The sequence below is a fragment of the Pteropus medius genome, unplaced genomic scaffold (assembly GCF_902729225.1).
Source record: "Pteropus medius unplaced genomic scaffold, Ma_sr-lr_union100, whole genome shotgun sequence".
In the NCBI taxonomy this organism is placed as follows: Eukaryota; Metazoa; Chordata; class Mammalia; order Chiroptera; family Pteropodidae; genus Pteropus; species Pteropus medius.
In genome coordinates this window covers 39121711-39140502 of record NW_024349800.1, presented here as the reverse complement: position 1 = coordinate 39140502, position 18792 = coordinate 39121711, and the positions used below count along the sequence as shown (strand labels likewise).

Below are 18792 nucleotides of genomic sequence, written 5' to 3'. Positions count from 1 at the left end.
AACCCTAGAGGTATAGTAGATATTTTAGTTCAAGGGTAATTATTTTTCATGGCAGGTATTTCAAATACTTGGCTTAAATTGGAATGTCAGAAATACAGGCCCATGAGAAAGAAATCTTTGACTATAATTTTTTTTATAGGTAAATACTATCTGAAGCTTTGTTAATTTGTATAAATTTGAAGCACAGAAATTTTTTAGCTAAATTAATAATAGGTCCTCCTTAGGAAATAACTTTCCTGGGTGAAGGGTAAAGTGGGAATCTCACTTTACAGTATTTTTATTCTTCATGAAGCATTTGTTCTTCAGTTGTATTTTCTATTTTCTAACATTCCAGCATTCTAGAAAGATCTTAAGTGTTTAAAAAGGTTTTTGGCATGTTTAAAAGTATGGAAACTGAATTAAAAATATAAAAACTGTATTTCATTTTCCCACATTCTGATGGGATCTATGAACCTCCATACCTCTGCTTGTTGTAATTTTGTACATGGTACCATGATATTTTCAGACTACTCTTCTTAATTTGACCATGCATGAGAAAATAAGCCCTTTGCTTCTTTTTTTTTTTTTAAATGCTCAAATAAAGTCAAGAATATTCTCAGAAAATTTATCTCTCTCAGATGTCCTTTCTCTCTTGGTTACACCAGAGCCATGATAGATAATTCGCTGGCTACCCTACTGAACACAGTCGTATTGCTCAATGTTTAAAGTATTTTTAAGTGATGAATATTGATGTGAGCTGAAGCAGTTGACCTTAATAGCAAGTTAGTTGGAGTTCTGATTTCAGCTCTGCTGAACTGGGCAAGCTCTACTCCAAATCAGGCAAGCCTTTTCCTTCCACCCTGCCAGATATACCTATCTACTAAGTATTTGTATACTAGCACCCTCACACTGAGTAATATTTATAGTCAGCTATAGCAATTTTTAAGGATACCAAAACTCTACAAATTTTAGTTAATTTTAAAAATATAATGGCAGCTCAAATAGATAATGAAAAATGAACAATCTAATCTCACTAACAGCTTTATTGAAATATAATTTATATACCATAAAATTCACCCTTTTAGAATGTACATTTTAGTGGTTTTTAATATAGTGACAGTGTTGTACAGTCATCACTACTACTTAACTTCAGAACATTTCATCACCCCAAAAGAAATGCTGTACCCATTAGCAGTCAACACCTGACAGCCATTTGTCTACTTTTGGTCTCTATGGATTTACCTATTTTAAACATTTCATATAAGTGGAATCATATAATATGTGGTCCTTTGTAACTGGCTTCTTCCACTTGAACCTTAATGTTTTCAAAGTTCATCTATGTTGTAGTATGTACCAGTACTTCACTCCTGTTTATGGCTGAATTCCATGGTATGGACATACTACATTTTGTTTATCCATTCATCAGTTGATGAACAATTTTAGAAAATGAATATTTTCCCAAGTTTATTGAGGTATAATTGACATATAACATTGTATAAGTTTAAGGTATGCAACATAATAATTTGATACAGGTATATATTGTCAAATGATGACCACAAGTTTAGTTAACATCCATCACCTCACATAGTTAAAATTTTTTCTTGTGATGAGAACTTGTAAGATCTGCTATCTTAGCAACTTTCAGATATACAATGCAATATCGTTTACTGTAATCACCATACTGTGCCTTTAATCTCCAGAACTTGTTTTTACCTTGTAACTGCAAGTATGTACCTTTTGACCACTTTTACCCATTTCTCCCACTGAATAATTTTGAACTTGTAATTTTTTATATTTTTCCAAAGGATCTAAGGTCTATTTATTGACTTTGGCCATATTTAAACAAGATTCTCCCTGGTAACTAATTCTGTAAGATAGTCATCTTCCAAAAAGCTTTACTCACACTACCAGCCTCATTAGCCAGATAAAGAGCTCTGAGTACAGCATAATGAATACCAAAGATAAAAGATTTGAGTACTAAAATATATCCTCACCTTTAAGAAAAAGGGTCTGGAACGCACACATGCGTACGTGTGTGTTTTAATCTCCACATGGACTTTACTTAAAATATTTTTAATGTACCTGCCTTGTCCCTCCCTGGTTACTTGTAAAGTGCTGTAAACATATAAGAAAGCTGGGCTGTCATTCAACTATCACAGTGATATATAGCTATACCAGTTTTTAAAATACCAAAATACTTCTCTATTTTGTCAAAAGCCGTTGCTCCAGGCCTCCAGCGCTCATTTCTGCCCCAGTACCTTCCCTGGTCCCCTGTATCTCAGCAAATAAAAGGGATAGTCCATGGCAGAATAGGTCAGCAGTGGTTGCTAAATGTTAAATATCACAGCTGTCACCTCAGCAGGAAATAAAGGTTTTTTTTGTTTTTTGGTTTTTTTTTTTTGCAAACTTAAAGGAACATTGAGGAAAGGGACTTTAGTCCCAGTCACGGCTTTGTCACTAGCTAACTGTGGTATTGGTTAAGCCACTTCTATACTTCTGTGTCTTCATTTTTAAAATCAGAAAAGTAATAGTACCCTAACTACCATATAAGATGATTATAAGAGATAGTAAAGTTCTGTTATCTATTATCACTACTTTAACTTACCTTTTTGTAAGAACGTATTTTGAAATACTCTGAGTAACTAAATATTGATACAAATGCAAAAGATCATATTAAGCTTCACTACCTATGTTGCAGAAGACTTGCTGAAAATAGTTTGATTGCTGAATCATAGGAGCTTTTGATTATTCACTCTATACAAATGGTCCCCAACTTACTACGGTTTGACTTACAGTTTTTTGACTTTATGATGGTTCTAACGCTGTATGTATTTAGAAGAAACTGGCTAGGCTAAGCCAGTTTGGTAAGTTGGGTAGAGTAAATGCATTTTCAATTTCAACTCACTGTAGGTTTATCAGGACGTAACCTCATCATAAGTCCTGCTAAAGTTTTCTTCCAAAAATCCCCTAGAGTCTGATGGCAAATGTTGTCACTAGTCTTTATTTTTCCCATATCATATTAGGTGTTTATCAGATCAGCAAACAAATCAAAGCTCATGATGGCAGTGTGTTCACACTTTGTCAGATGAGAAATGGGATGTTATTAACAGGAGGAGGAAAAGACAGAAAAGTAATTCTGTGGGATCATGATCTGAACCCTGAAAGAGAAATTGAGGTAAGGATGGAAATGGAACTTAAAATTTTTTAAATAGTAAATCTTCTAAACTCATGTCTTTTGTCCCACATTAAGATAGCTTACACTTTTCTGGGAAATTGGTGCACGTCCTTGTCATATCATTTCCTCAAAACACAAAACAAAACAAAACAAATAAAGGACCATTCATTAAACAAAATAATTTGAAAGAATAAAAAAAAAGATTAGGTAGAATAATTAACTTGCTTGTTATGTATTTCTGAGATTATTTTTTAGTAATCCAAAAAATAAAATCGTGCAAACTTAAAATTCAACAAGCATTCATCCAGTACTGTATTCTACTCCAAGATATACGAAATGCCCAGTTTAATTTTAAAACTTAAAAATAATCTTTTTTACAATGGGCTTAATGAGAATCACTAATTATCTACCATGCGTCTGCTTCATGGCATGGACCAAGTGTATCCATAAAACCTGACAGATATTGCGTGCTCAGTGAAAGGTTGGTAATTGAATTGAGGTCTCAGGAAGTGAAATGGTTACAAATAGTGTTTTAGATCAGTAATTCTCAAAGCAAGGGCAAATCTTAAAGAGTTTAATATTGCTTCTATTTTTTGATGACTTTTAAAGTTTGAACTAGTGCTTAGTGTTTTCCACAGATAACATGCTTCCCAAACAAAATCTCAAGGGAAAAAAAAGGATCCTAATAGTATTGCTCTTGAGTTTTATTTCTGAGAAGATAGATAAGAATTGCTTAAGTTCATACTATTTCATACCCTTTTATTCAAAAGCTGCACCATCTAGTTCATCCTCCCTTTGCCATTTCTAACATAAATTTGGCTTTTAGAATTCAGTTTTTTGTGCTTTTAGGAGTAATTTTGGATCCTACTTCATAAAGAAGAAAGACTTACATTGTTTCAGAAAGAGTCATTCTTTGGGCTGCTTATATTAATATAACATTCGCTGAGAGTATACCAGGTAGCGGATTAAATGAGATCACTCTCTCAAGGAGTCCTATTAATAAAAGTTATAACACTTTACAATATATTGCTTTTTAGTTTACAGAGAAATCTTATATGCACTATGCTTATATTTTGATCTTTAACACTCAAGAGTAGGTAGGACATGTATTATTATCCCCATATTACATAGAAAGAAATTTTTCTTAGACTAAACGACTTACCTAAAATAACATAACTAGTAAGTAACAAAACCAGATCACATCCTTCATGTAATCCAATAGAAATTACTCTTTCTATTCCTAACCCTTAACTCTTGAAATCACATAAAATATGTTTAAAATGGACTAAGCAAAGAATGTTGATAATAATACATTATAACTTCTGTGTAATAAAATATAATTGAACAAATAAATTATTATTAGCATAAGATTACCATATTACTTTCAAATTTTGAATCCTATCATTTCCTCATAATTGCTTTCATCTATAAATGCAGTCTTGAGGTAATAATTAATGCATATTAGTATGTGTATGGTGACATTACAAATTTATTTTTTTAGGTTCCTGATCAGTATGGAACAATCAGAGCTGTAGCGGAAGGAAAGGCAGATCAATTTTTAGTGGGCACATCACGAAACTTTATTTTACGGGGAACTTTTAATGATGGCTTCCAAATAGAAGTACAGGTAAGCTGTGTGATTTTAACCATTGATGTTTTTGATGATATCCTTTGGTTCTTATAACAATAGGTGTATTTTTTCTTCAGGGTCATACAGATGAGCTTTGGGGTCTTGCCACACATCCCTTCAAAGATTTGCTCTTGACATGTGCTCAGGACAGACAAGTGTGCATGTGGAACTCAGTAGAGCACAGGCTGGAATGGACCAGGCTCGTAGATGTGAGTAAAGCAAAATGTGATCATAGTCTTCCCACAGAAACTCCCCAGACTAGCAGTTGGGAGCAGCAAAGGAGAAAGAACTCAGCATTGGTTAAAACAGAGTGTTTAGAGTAAATGGGGAGAGTGTTTAGTCACAAAGTATAACATGAACCCACTCGGAAGAAGCAAATTAGCAAGGCAGAAACTCAACTTTTCTGTCAGTTTCAATAGTAAAAATCAAAAAGATTTCACATATTTATGGAGTATTAATTGTTATGGAAATATTTGGGCCTCTGGTAGTGGTGCTGTTGGATTCCGTAAGTGCTGCTCACTACTAGACTCTACTGTCTTCTTTTCGAGTTGGTCTCTTACTGTATTTTCACCCTACTCCACCCAAAAGGTATATACATGTTCTTTGCATGTATCCACCTTTTCTAGCCCAAAAGGTATATACATGTTCTTTGCAGACTCTAAAGAAGTCAAATTATCCTTATTATTATTTCACTGCCTAGCCACAAACTGGCTGTCTTTTTCCCTCACCACTCTGCCAGCATATCCCTTCCTGCTCTGAAGTTCTTTTTCCTCTCATATCCATGTGATATTTCCCACTGGCTACAACGAAGTTGATTGGAATTCCATGTGTATATGAAACAAGTTATTTTCAAATAAGTTTTTGCCACTGTTCCCACAGATCTAGGGAGACTTTCTCATGTACTCCCCAACAGCTGTCTGTCTCTCTTCTAGGAACCAGGACACTGTGCAGATTTTCATCCAAGTGGCACAGTGGTGGCCATAGGAACGCACTCAGGCAGGTAGGGTCTTTAAGGGAAATGTGAGCTGAGTAATTTAAAGTGGTGGGATGTTTAACTGTTGTGAAGGGATGTTCTCTCTCTGAGCTGGAGAATTAATCTTTTAAGTGGCACACTGATATGCTTATTGCTCTTATCTGTTACATATATACATTCAATCATCTATAATTATGTATTGAGCACCTACCATTTGTTAGACACTATTGTGGGCATTCAGGCTACATTAGAGTGCAAAACAAAAATCCCTGTCCTTGTTGTGGAGCCCACATTTTACCGTGTGTTGGGGTGGAGGCAGAATAAAAAATAAACGTTATCACTAATTAAGCTAGAAAATGTTAAGAGCCATGGTTGTGGTAGAGGGATTGGGAGGTGGTACAGTTGCAAAATAATATATATGGTAGTCAGGGTAGGCTTCATTGGGGAGGTGATCATTCAAGAGACTTTATTCTCCTTTGTGAAATTTTCTGTAGTATCAGAAAATGTCTATCTTTTAGGGAAGGGAATTAAAGCTGAAATAACCCAGTTGAGCTTTTATAAGTTTGTGCTATAGCTTTGTTATCCTGTCTTTTTGAATGCTACACAGACTGATAATGAAGGTATATGTCCTGAAATTGTTATTAATTACTTGTCTTCGCAGACCTACTATGGTACCTTTCCATGGTTACTGAGTAACATTTATTACCTGTATATTTTTAATTGAGTCCTTTTTATTGCCTCTGCTAATAATTAGCGCTCATCACAAATAACTTAATTTCTTTTTTAAAGAGGCGAAGGAAAAATATGAAGTCAGTGTCCGGAAGTTAAACCCATAGAAAATGTGAAAGGCAGATTTCTTTTTTTTTTTTTAATTAAAATTATTGGGGTGACATTGGTTAATAAACAGATTTCTAATGAGGTGAAACTGTTGTGAGCACGCTTACATAAGTATTTTTCTTTATGCGACAAATATTTTAAATCAGCCAGTTCATTTAATTCTAACTAAATTTAGTCATTTAGAGTTTTTGGTAACAGAATTTTCTCTTTGGCTGTTGGACACAAATGAACACTTTTGGACAGTCTAAACATTCAAATTTCACATATATAGTGTTACATATATATAGTGCTACAAAATCTTTCAGAATCATGGAAAAACAGGTCTTTCAAGTAAAGATAAACTGAAATGTGGCTGTGGAACTAGTGATGCTGTTTGAGTGGTTGTGAAATAACTGAATTTTAGAATTGGGCTGCTTGGGGTAGAATTGGGAATAACTTGCAAATATAGATGGCTTTACTATCTCAGATTTCCTCAAACTACATGTCAGTACTAGAGTATTACTTAGATGTGGACTAAAAAGGTGTATGACAGGTCACTCTGGAGGAAATTATTTTCTATTTTACCTAAAAAAAATTAGTCTTAAGCACATAACAACTGAAGTTACAGTATTGAACTGGTTTTCAGAAAACTCAAAGGAATTCAGTTCAGCTGAACAGATATCACAAATGCTAAAGTCAGTGAAATAAGGGTAAGAGCTAACATTTAGTCAGGATCCAATGACAGATCTTATACTAAATTATTTTTATATATTACTTTAAACCATCACAAAAGCTGAACAGAATATTAATTTCTCCATTGCACATACAGGAAACCAAGACCCATAGAGTTTCAATCACTTGTAATTGAGCTTGGATTTGAACTCAGGTTCTACCCTGAGCCCTAATTTTTAAGGAAAAACTGCTTTGATTTAAACTCACTGAAATTACTTTCTAACATATATGTCGCTGATTTGAAGTCATTATGCTGATTTGAAGTCATTATTAACAAGCTTAAAATGAAGTCACTCAATTTAAGTGACTTAAGCCTGCATTAAGCCTGTTACTTCCTCTTGGAGTTGTGAGTAGAAGACACTTATAAATGAGAGTGACGTGACAACTAAGTAAAAAGTGCTGGCAGTCAGTCCTTTCTGGTGTGGAGTAGGGGAATATTTAGGATTTAGGGGAGATATGGTTATCGGAGTTCATTCTGTACATAACTCCTGTCTTTGGTTTCACATCTGATTAGATTCTGATGATTCTCAACGTTCTCATTTATTTTTATTTTTAACATGGGTCTGTGAATACCTGGCTATATCATCTAAAACTGAAAATTCCTCAACTTAGCTATTCAGATTATTATCACTGACCGTAAGCCTGAAGAAACGGTCACACTTAGGGCAAGGAATTTTTTTTTGGTATAAAGCAACACATGTCTAATTGTGTATGATTCATAAAAAGTGACTAGTAGTATGTTTAAAGATGGCTCATGTCCATATCTAGAAATATTCTACTTCTTATAATCAAGAAATAAGTACATGTATAAATAGTGATAAATAAAATTATAATTTTAAAAGAATGTATTGCTTATATAATTTCAAAGGGAAAAAAAGTAATTGCATAGCCCTAAGTGGACTTCCTTAACATGCTTATCTTCACATAATAAGGATTCTTTTTAAGTTTTATTGAATTATAATTCATATACCATAAAATTCATCCATTTAAAGTACACAGTTCAAGAGATTTTAGTAAGTTCACAGGATTGTGCAACCATCATAACAAGCTGATTTCAGAACATTTTCATTAACCCAAAATTTGAAACTTTACTGTACTCATTAGTAATCACTCCTTGTTATCCCCATCTACTTCCTCCTAGCTGTAGGCAGCTGGTCTTCTTTCTGTTTCTGTGGGTTTGCCTATTCTGGACATTTCATATAAATAGAATCATACAACATGTCTTTTGTGACTAGCTTCTTAACATGTTATTGTCACGGTTCATCCATGTTGTATAGCATATATAAGTATTTCATTTCTTTTTGTGGCCAAATAATACTCCATTGTATGGATATACCTGCTTCATCAGTTGATTGGTATTTTAGTTATTTCTACTCTCTACCAAGGAGTAGAGTTGTTGGATCATGTGATAACTCTATGCTTAATATTTTAAGGAACTACCAAATTGTTTTCTACACCATTTTATAATTCCACCAGCAAAGTATGAGGGTTCCAATTTCTCTACATCCTCACTAGCACTTGTCATTGTCTATTTTGATTATAGCCATCCTAATGGGTGTGAAGTGCTTTTTCATTTTGTTTCTGATTTGCATTTCTCTGGTGGCTAAAGATGTTGAGTATCTCTTCTCAGGTGCTTATTTCGCCTCTTTATAGAAATGTCTGTTCAGATCCTGTGCCCATCTTTGAGTTGGTTTTCTCTTTTTATTGTTGAGTTGTAAGAATTCTGTATAATTCTGAATACAGTACCTTATCAGATCTGTGATTTGCGGGTATTTTCTCTCACTTCAAGGCTTCTTTTCACTTTTTTGATGGTAACATTTGTGGCACAGACTTAAATTTTCATTAGTCAATTTATCTATTCTTTTATCTCTTCATAAGGATTTACTCATTCTAGTAATTTTGTAGTTTTAGCTCTTACTTTTAGGTTTCTTATTCATCATGAGTTAATCTTTGTATATGGTGTAAGGTAGATATCCAGCTTCATTCTTTTGTATGTGGGTATCCAGTTAGAGCACTATTTGTTGAAAAGACTATTCTTTCCCCCATTGAATAGTTATTGACACCTTGTCAAAAATAAATGAACCATAAATGTATGGGTTTCTACCGGGACTCTCATTTCTGTTCCATGATATATATGTCTGTCTTTATGCCAGTACCACAATGTTGATTATTGTAGCTTTGCACTAAGTTTTGAAATCAAGAAATGTGAGTCCTCTCAACTTTGTTCTTTTTCAAGGTTGGTTTGGCTGTTCAGGCTCTTGAATTTCCACTTAAATTTTAAGATCAGTATGTCAATTTCCACAAAGTCAGCTACATTTTGGGTAGGGATTGTTTTTTCTTTATAGATCAATTTGGGGGCATGTCACCATCTTAACAATATTAAGTCTTCTGGTTTTTGTATACTGATTTTGTGTCCCGCTCAAGACAAGTTGTTTGCTGAATTCGCTTCTTCTAATAGTGGATTCCTTAGAGTTTTCTACATATAAGATCATATGATATGTAAATATAGTTTTCTTCCTTACCAATCTGAATGCTTTTTCTTTTTCTTGCCTAACCGTCCTAATTAGAACCTCCAGCACAATATCAGATAGAAGTGGCAAGAGTGGTCATCCTTATCTTGTTCTCTATCTTAGAGGGAAAGCATTCAGCCTTTCACAGTAAATATGTTAGTTGTGGGTTTTTCATAGATGCCCTTTGTCATATTGAAGAATTTTTCTTCTAAGTTTAATTTTTAATCATGAAAGGGTGTTGGATTTTGTCAAATGCCTTTTCTGGTCTATTGAGATAGCATGGATTTTGTCCCTTATTAATATGGAGTATTACATTAATTGATTTTCAGATGTGAAATCAACCTTATATTCCTGAGAAAAATCCTAATTGGTCATGCTGTAGCATCCTTTTTATATGTTGCTTGATTCAGTTTGTTAGTATTTTGGTGAAGATTTTTACATCTATATTCATAAGAGATACTGGTCTGTAATTATATTTTGATGTCTTTGTCCAGTCTTGGTATCAGGGTAGTTAGTACTGGCACTAAGAACTTTAATAAGGCTGATATCTCCTAAAATGAAGATTTAAAGCATACAAATGGATAAAAATTAGTATATACTAGTAATTATTAATCATTAGTTACCAAAATATTAGATTTATTGAACCAATGACTAAACTATTTAAAAAATTACAGCTAGGCATACTACACATGATTTTTAACTATAACCTCTCAGTTTTTAAAATTTGGGTTTCTTGATAGGATTTAAAGTTCTTCATAAAGCTCCTAATACATGGTAACCCAAACCATGAACTTGAAAGTTTGTAATCTCTGAATTACTGGTAGAAATACATTTTGCTTGATTTTTTTCAAGACCTCAATTAATCATCCTTCCCCTTCCTGTTTTTTAAAACCAGTTTTTAGAGACACTTAATCTTTATACCACCTCCAAACCTCAGAGAAACCACATATATATTTATCATCCCATCAGGATGTTAGGTCTATATCAGCTCAGACAAAATTCTCCAAGCAGTTTACATGAAACCTTATTCTGGTCTCAGTTAGACCTAGTTCCATTTCCAACCAACATAAAGTAATTCTAACATACATAGTATTTAAGGAAGGAGTTTTTGCCATAATCATTTTATAGGCTGGTAAATGGAAGTGAGACACTTAGAATTAGAGAAATCAATAGGCTTGAGATAGGGAGAAATAAAAAGCAAAAGTTAAAGTTGGGAATTGTTTCAAAGAAAGTAATCTACAGAATTGAGTCAGAATACAGAACATATTACATATATAACGTAAGGGTGGAAAGAAAGAGAGATGACTTCAAAGACCCCAAAGTTTCTGGTCTCTAATGATAGAGATAGCTTTGACAGGGAAGCAAGCTGGGAAAATGAGCCTGGAGTGGGTAAGTAAAGAATTTTTGTTTTTGATGTGGAATCAGAGGACCCTAGACCTGGAGAGACTTAAATGATCTAGCTCAATTTATCAGTTTTGATAGTGACTGTAACCTTGGCAAGCCAGTGATATAGCTAGATGTTAGCAAATTCTAGCCAGATACTGCTGATTATAAAGGTTCTGAGCATAAGAAATGCTTCTCTTCAAAATGAAGATGTCAAAGTCATAATAGCACTAGCTGAGACTTTTTTTTTTTTTTGACCAAATTATAGAGAAAACGTCTAATTAGAAAAGAATAGCTCTATAATTTGGTGTTCGTTAACTTGGCCCATGGGTATTCCTAGCTCATTCCCCAGGGTACAGAAGTGTCTTTGAACTCCATCAGCATGAATCTCCCTTGAGTTCTCCATTTCTCAGTCACTCTTCAAATGCTTTTTGAGCTCCTATAACTTGTAAAGCACTGTACTAAATGCAATGAATGGCACAAAGAAGGATGAGATATGATCCCTATCATAAAAGATATCATATCACATAAGTAGTTTAGTATTACTTGAATAAACAGGCACTAATGCTTGAAGATCAACAGAGAAATCACTGTGAGCCTGATTGGTCAGAGAACACTTCACAGAGGCGGTAGGATTGGTGCTGCCTTGAAGTTCTTGGATCTTGAAGAGGCAATGAAAAGTGAGCTCATATCAAGCAAGAGGAATGGACTGAGCAAACTCAAGAAACTGAATTCAGGACAAGAACGTTTCTAAAGGCTCCTCAGTACCTAAACAGTAGAATCCAAACTTGTTGGCCTGGCCTTTAAAGCCCGTTAAAAGATTTTGAAAATCTTTCCCCTCACCACTCCAGCCAGAATGGTCAATTTGTTGTTCTTTATATATGCTCCAGCCCTTTTGTACTTTCTTAGCTACTCCTCTCCACTAATTTATGTCCCACCTATTCTTGTCACATTTGATGTGATGAAATCCTAGATCACCCACATCCTCAGTGATTACTCCCTGCCTCGGAAACTTCAGAATCCTTATTATATGTGTAATTCATATTACTTCAAACTATTTACCACTTTATTAACTCATTCTTTCTCCCGACTTAGATTATGAACTATTCTGCCTCCTTTCTTGACTCCTCTTCTCTAAATCTCTAAATATTAGTGTATTTCAAAGACAGGAAACACTTTCGGTGGGATCACACCCTTCCCTGGTGTGATACAGTGAGAAGCACAAGGACCAGATTTATCCTGGTTCTGCCACTAACTAGTCAGTTGATGACTGGTCAGGTGTTTTGACATCATAGAATTTCATTGTTCTTATTTGTAAAATGAGGGTTGAAATGGGCTCTTCTTCCTCCTTGTTTTTAACTTTACGTTTCTCTGATTATAAAGCCACATTCATGTTCTTTTAAATAGATCATAAAGCAAGGTGGGGTGAAAGTTACAGACCTGCCACCTAAAGGACACACTTTACATTATGATGAATATTTTTTTAACTCATTATGAACCTATCTATTCATTTACAGACTTTAAAGTATGATACTTTTCTTTTTTTTTGCCACTAATGAAATCAATACAGTATCTTTTTAAAAAGTCATCAGGTTAAATGATGATGCTCCATTTTGATATTTGACTCACAAATCAGATTAGTTTAAATATATGACCAAAGATCTCCCATTGTGAATGCTAAGCAGTTACGCTTGGAAGGATCCATTAGGTCTTCTAGGCCATTAGGTCCTTAGAGCCCCATCATGATTCCAGATTAACTTAAAGCAGAAGCTTGGTTCCAGTGTATATACTCTAGACTAGAATAAGTTCAACGCAGTGAAAACTTAAATATTTATTTCTAGAAAATTCCCTTTGCTACAGGATTTGTTTTCTTCTCCATACCTTTGTTAGAGGCAGAGGTCCTGAGCCCAAAAATCTTTTCTGAAGATAGAAATAACTCATGCAATGAAGAGAACTCTTAAGGGTGGTCCATATGGAAGTTGTTTACTTATAATTCAGTAACTTTGTCATTAAAACTAAAAACTACTTCCCAAAAGTAGAAGAATTAACCTCTGATATGTAATTATAGAAACAGAAAAGGTAGGTTAAGTAGAGAGGGATTTCATTGATATAGAGTTGGGATCTTTTAGTCTTTGATCTCCTACCTTGAGAACACTAAAGCATGTGAAACACACTACTAAACATTCCATTTAAAAAAATTCGTTAAAGCCTTTTCCTCTCCTAAATAGTATTTCTTTTAGTCTGAATGTGGTCTCTTTCTAGATGTTATAAAATTAGCTTCAGTATTAAGAGGAGCTGTCATGATTTGTTATTGGCTTATATTACTGGTGGAATGTTTTCCATCTGAATAATTTTTAAAAGCCGTTCTTGTCCCATCCAGGTATATGAGATTAGGATAGTGATTTTATTATGTAGTCTTGTCCCATTCTCTCCACCCCAAACATTTCTTCCTGCACACTGCACTCCTGTTAAGTAATTCTTACTAACACTTGTGGTTTATCATGTTCAAGATTTATGTTTAAGTTCATTGATTCATTCTACAAATATTTTTAGTGCTTAATCTGAACCAGGCGGTGCTCAACTCTAAACTCCTCCGACCAGTGATGCATACTGCCTATATCCTGCCTCCTCTCACTTACCCAGGCTTTAGTCATTCATCTTGCCATGTTCAGAAACACCATCCCTTTCTTCAAGCGCTCTTAGAAAAAGGCCCAATAAGCGTCATTTATTATGTAGTTGGATTTAAGGCATTGTTTTACCTCTCAAGAGACTTTTACATTTTCACTTACGTAAATGTGAATGAGAAACTGTCTCAATTTAGTTGGAGGTATTGAAGAGGCAGTGTGCCCTCTGCTGGTTCTTTTGAAATCACACCAAATGAATGGCCCTCTGCTTTTCCCTACCTTCACTCTGTCCATATTCCTTCCCACCTCCATAGCTGTGCAGCTTTACTCTTGCCTGAATTGCTGTGCTTTTTTCCCTGTGGTTAGCTCAGCTCATATCCTACCTCCTCCCTAAAGGTTTTTCTGTGTCTGTCTCCATTCATTTTCCTTATGAGAGTTCCTCTACTCTCTATATATAGTCACCATCACCAAGATTGTCATTTAATTTGTTTCAGTTGGCTCATTTCCTTTTCCTCAATGCTAATATAATCATCAAGAACACTGATCCTGTCCTCTTACTCCGTTTTAGTGCCTAGCAAAGAGACACTGTTGACATTCAGTGACTACCTAAATAGAAATGAGAACATGCCCAGGCCCGTATATTTATGTTGTCTCTAGCAACATTTTGCAAAGTGAATTTATCCTCATTAGAAGAGGGAAACATGTCATACTTAAGGGAATTATTAATATTAATTTTAAAAAATTAAAAGGGAAAAGTCAGTAATCACTTTTTCCTATAAATGCTAATATATGGAAAATATTTTGAATTTTACTTCTTAACAGGTGGTTTGTTCTGGATGCAGAAACCAGAGATCTAGTTTCTATCCACACAGATGGGAATGAACAGCTCTCTGTGATGCGCTACTCAGTAGGTAGGCAGATTTATCCCCACCCTGGCATTTGCAGCATTTCTCCATAATTGCACATTTTCACTTCCAATAAAGCTACTTTTTTCTCTACTCCCTGTAGAGTTGTCAAGTATTTAATATGTTTCCCCAACATCAGATTAAATTCTGCTGCAGAAAACTGCAAAAGATTTGCTAAAGTTAAACAGCATTCTAAATCATCAAGCAAACATAGATTTGTAACAAACTGTTGCAACTGCATTTGCAGTTGCAAGCAGAATACAGTGCAGTCAACTCCCTTTTTTTTTTGGAACTACACATACTTCGAATTCTGAATAGGTAACAGTCTGAACATCTCTTTAGCAACCTTTCTTTGTATGTAAGAGAATATAAAGGAAATGGTACTATTCAAAATACACTAATTTTGTAGACCCTTCATGTTCTTTAAAATCTAGTTACATCGTTAGTGGTTATACAGTGATGGTTAATTAGATAAAATACTCAGCAATTCATTATAAGAATTTGATAAATTTGTTTAGCCTTGTTTGAATAATTCTTTTTACTTTATTCAAAATATTGTTTCCATAGTATTCCAATTTCCTTTTCCCTTATTATTATGTTTTTGATTCATATTATCTTCCCTGGAGTTAGTTTGAGTGACATTTGCTTATATTCAAAAATATATTCCAGTAGTTGTTGGATCAGTGTGGGATCCAAAGGATCTTTTTTATTGATTTTAAGTTGTTTCAAGGGAACACCGAATACTGTCCTCTGAGTTGGAAAAGTAAGGAAAGGTGTTTGGCTTCAAGCTATAAGCCTGGCAATAGTTGAAGCAGAAAAGGTTTTCTACTTGGGATTGGCTTTTTTCAGTGCTGTAATAATAAATAACTACTGCAAATGTAGTGATTAGAATCCACAGATCAGTTGGACTTTATTGACCATCTGCTGTGTGGTAAATGTGATAGGGGAGGGGAGACCATAAAGAAGAGAACTAGGTCTCTTCCCAAGAGAAACCTACCTTGTAGTTGGAGAGGTCATATGTAGTACTCAGATGAAATGAGCAATTGCACACTCAACTTGCGGTATGAATACTGTGTACTTAGGCCCATAAAAGCAGGTTACCCTTCTTGGGGCCAGTTTGTAGCTAAACTAGGGGATGAGGCTAGAGCAAGGGTAGAGTCCAAGGCGTATGAGTATCTCCAAAAAGGGACTGTGTACTGGACTTGATGAGCATTTGTTTTTCAGATGTGCATAGTGATGGAAGGATTCATTCATCAAATAACCAAATAACAATAAAATTGATGAGATTTAACATTTGTAAAATATCATTTAGTATAGGTTGAATAAAATAACAGTGAATAAATCTACCAGTATATTTCTCTAGTCAGCACTTTTTCCTGTTTCATTCTAGATGGCACCTTCTTGGCTGTAGGATCTCACGACAACTTTATTTACCTCTATGTAGTCTCAGAAAATGGAAGAAAATATAGCAGATATGGAAAGTGCACTGTAAGTAGTGAATTAAAATAAATTAAGTTGTAAAACGGTTAATTTTACTTCTGTTAAAAAAAGAGTTAAATGTTTACACTGACGTATACATTGTTCTGTATCCTTAGCTGCTTTAAACTTTAATCTCTATCTTTGAAAACATTGTTCTGTATCCTTAGCTGCTTTAAACTTTAATCTCTATCTTTGAAAACAGACTACCTGACAGCAGAGAATATTATAGTTCCCTGTACTCTTGAAAGGGTTCTCCTCTAATGGGAGTTTGGTCTCTAATTTTAAGGTGGTTTCTTAAAGCTATTTCCACAGAGAAAGCCATAGAATAACACATTTTGAAAATGGAGTGACTCAGAAATGAAAGGGTATTTCACCTTTAATCCCATCGTCCCATGTTTCTGCCCACTCTGCAATTTCCTGTATCACCTCCCTTGGACTAAAATAATTTATAGAGATTTGTCTCATTAATTAACAGAAATGTATTTCCTTTAATTTGTTGCCCATTTCTGATTCACTAGATTATTACCATAAGATAAAGATTAGATTCACTTCTATAGATATACTGAGTACTTACCTCATGGCAGGTATTCTGCTAACTAGAGAATGTTCTAGGCACTGGCAGTACACATAAGATTTGTTCCTTGTCCTTGAAAAGTACACATTCAAGCTGAGGACAGGACAAGAAAGGCATGTGGTATTGTACAGTGGCCTAAAGGCACAGCCTTAGGATCAGACTACCTGGATTTGAATTCTTATTTCACCATTTATAAGCTAGTATGACCTTGAGCTAACTGCTTAAACCTTCTACTTCAGGTCTTCTCATCTACAAGATAAGGACAATAGCAGGTTCTACTTCACTGAATTAAAACAAGTTAATGCATATAAAATACTTAGAATAGTGCTTGGCATATAAGTACTCAATATATGTTAACTATTATTTATAGAAAAATGAGGTAGCTTGGTATGTATGGTGTTAGGAAGTTAATTTAAGATTATAGCAAATCACTTAGTGAATTAGTGATTAGTGGCACAGATTTTTTAAGTCTTTATCACAAAATAGTTTTAGGGGAATAAATAAAAGAACTAGTTTTTAGAAGCATATACATAACCCAAAACAAGACCATTCATTTACTATTTGAAGATGACTTTTTTTCCCCCCCATATTTTGTATCATATGCTAAAACCAGCCTATAAACTAGTCTACAAGCAACCTAAAGGTTTTAGAATTTATCCAAAATATTTTGGTTTACCTTGACAATTATAAATCATTGTCCATTAATTTATGTAAATCTATATTTAAGTCAATTATTTTCATATTTGTGATATGTAAGAATATAATAACTCCTCATTGTACAACATGATTAAATTAAATGTTCCACAGAAAGGACTTTTCAGATTACTAAAGTTTACCCTACCGGGCACCAAATTTTTCTTAATTATTTTTTACCTCAACCTTTTTTAAAATCCATGTCTTAATAAACAGAGTATATCAAATATAATTTAATCTTGTGGGATCATAATAGTTACAGGTAGCACACACTTAACTCAGCCCTCATTTTCCAGATGAGACTGAGTTTCAGAGAAGATAAATGACTTGTCCTTGGTCACATCTTGGTCACATAATGGCAGATCCAGGACTTGAACCCTGTTCTCCTCTTAGTAGAGCAAACTTTCTAATATATAATAATGCCTCAGATTTTGCAAGATGTATATGATTGTATTATGCTCTTACAGTACAGCAACTGATTCAGAGAAGAAATAGTAATGTGTGACATTGAATAATGAAAATGATTTTGGAAGTATTGAGAAATGGCAAGTTTATCAATTGTATGAGACTTGGCTTTCTCCAGTTTAGGCAGCTTTTATCTTTCGAGTGTTTGAAGGTATTATTTTGAGATATCCTAAGGAACTGTTAAAGTTTATAGTACTATTTGAGGCTATAATGAATGGCTCAATTATTCTGCTTTTCTAATTATCTTCTGTTTTCTGCTTTGCTTCCAGCTATCACTTCTCCTTTGCTGTCTATTTCCACCAGCTGGTCTTACAGTTTCATATTAACTGCTTTTGTGTGTTGTCTACTGTGATATAGGACAGACAAAACAGGGCTAATGCTGGCTCTGCAACTTACTAATTTGTGACTTTAGGCAAGTTAATTAACTTCTCTGATTCTTAATTTTATTATCTTAAAATTGGAGATTATAATAGTTCCTACTTTATAGGATTGTTGTGAAGATTAGGTCTTTGTTAAAATGTGGCAACTGGAACTACTGTCAGAGTTCCAACTACAAATGCTGTTTTCTATTCTATTTCCAATACTTTCCTGTTACTAGTCAATATTTAAGTGACCACCGTTGCTCAGAAGCACATTTCAAACTTTAGAAAATGTCCCTCTAGCAAATTTTAATCAAGCAGTTGGAGCCTGTGCCTCTTCACTTTCTGTGGAAATGTCAGTTGAGAAGATGACTGGTATCCAAGCACATGAAGGAAGCACTTCTTGGTAGACAGCAGCTGGCTAATCAATCAGTGGCATGGTCATTACAAGCCAAGGCCTTGCTCACAATCTCATAAGCTAAGAAACAAGACAAG

General features: G+C 34.3%; 2 protein-coding genes across 5 annotated transcripts in view; one reads left to right on the top strand and one right to left on the bottom strand.

Annotated features, from left to right (window-relative positions):
• Positions 1 to 18792, top strand: part of EML4 (EMAP like 4) — a 133140-nt gene that overhangs the window by 103071 nt on the left and 11277 nt on the right. For all 3 annotated transcript variants that reach the window (XM_039887303.1, XM_039887302.1, XM_039887301.1), the window contains 6 exons: positions 3003 to 3154; positions 4656 to 4781; positions 4862 to 4993; positions 5717 to 5784; positions 14645 to 14733; positions 16118 to 16215. In XM_039887303.1, the coding sequence (XP_039743237.1) occupies positions 3003 to 3154; positions 4656 to 4781; positions 4862 to 4993; positions 5717 to 5784; positions 14645 to 14733; positions 16118 to 16215 (665 nt within the window). The remainder of the gene's footprint in view (positions 1 to 3002; positions 3155 to 4655; positions 4782 to 4861; positions 4994 to 5716; positions 5785 to 14644; positions 14734 to 16117; positions 16216 to 18792) is intronic.
• The window catches only part of COX7A2L (cytochrome c oxidase subunit 7A2 like), a 56227-nt gene continuing 37968 nt past the window's right edge, over positions 534 to 18792 (bottom strand). The window contains exon 4 of one of the 2 annotated variants that reach the window (XM_039887310.1): positions 534 to 10366. The gene's annotated coding sequence lies outside the window, so the exon portion shown is untranslated. Of the gene's footprint in view, positions 10367 to 14984; positions 18776 to 18792 lie in introns of those variants that run through there. The other variant, XM_039887309.1, reaches the window with a different exon arrangement.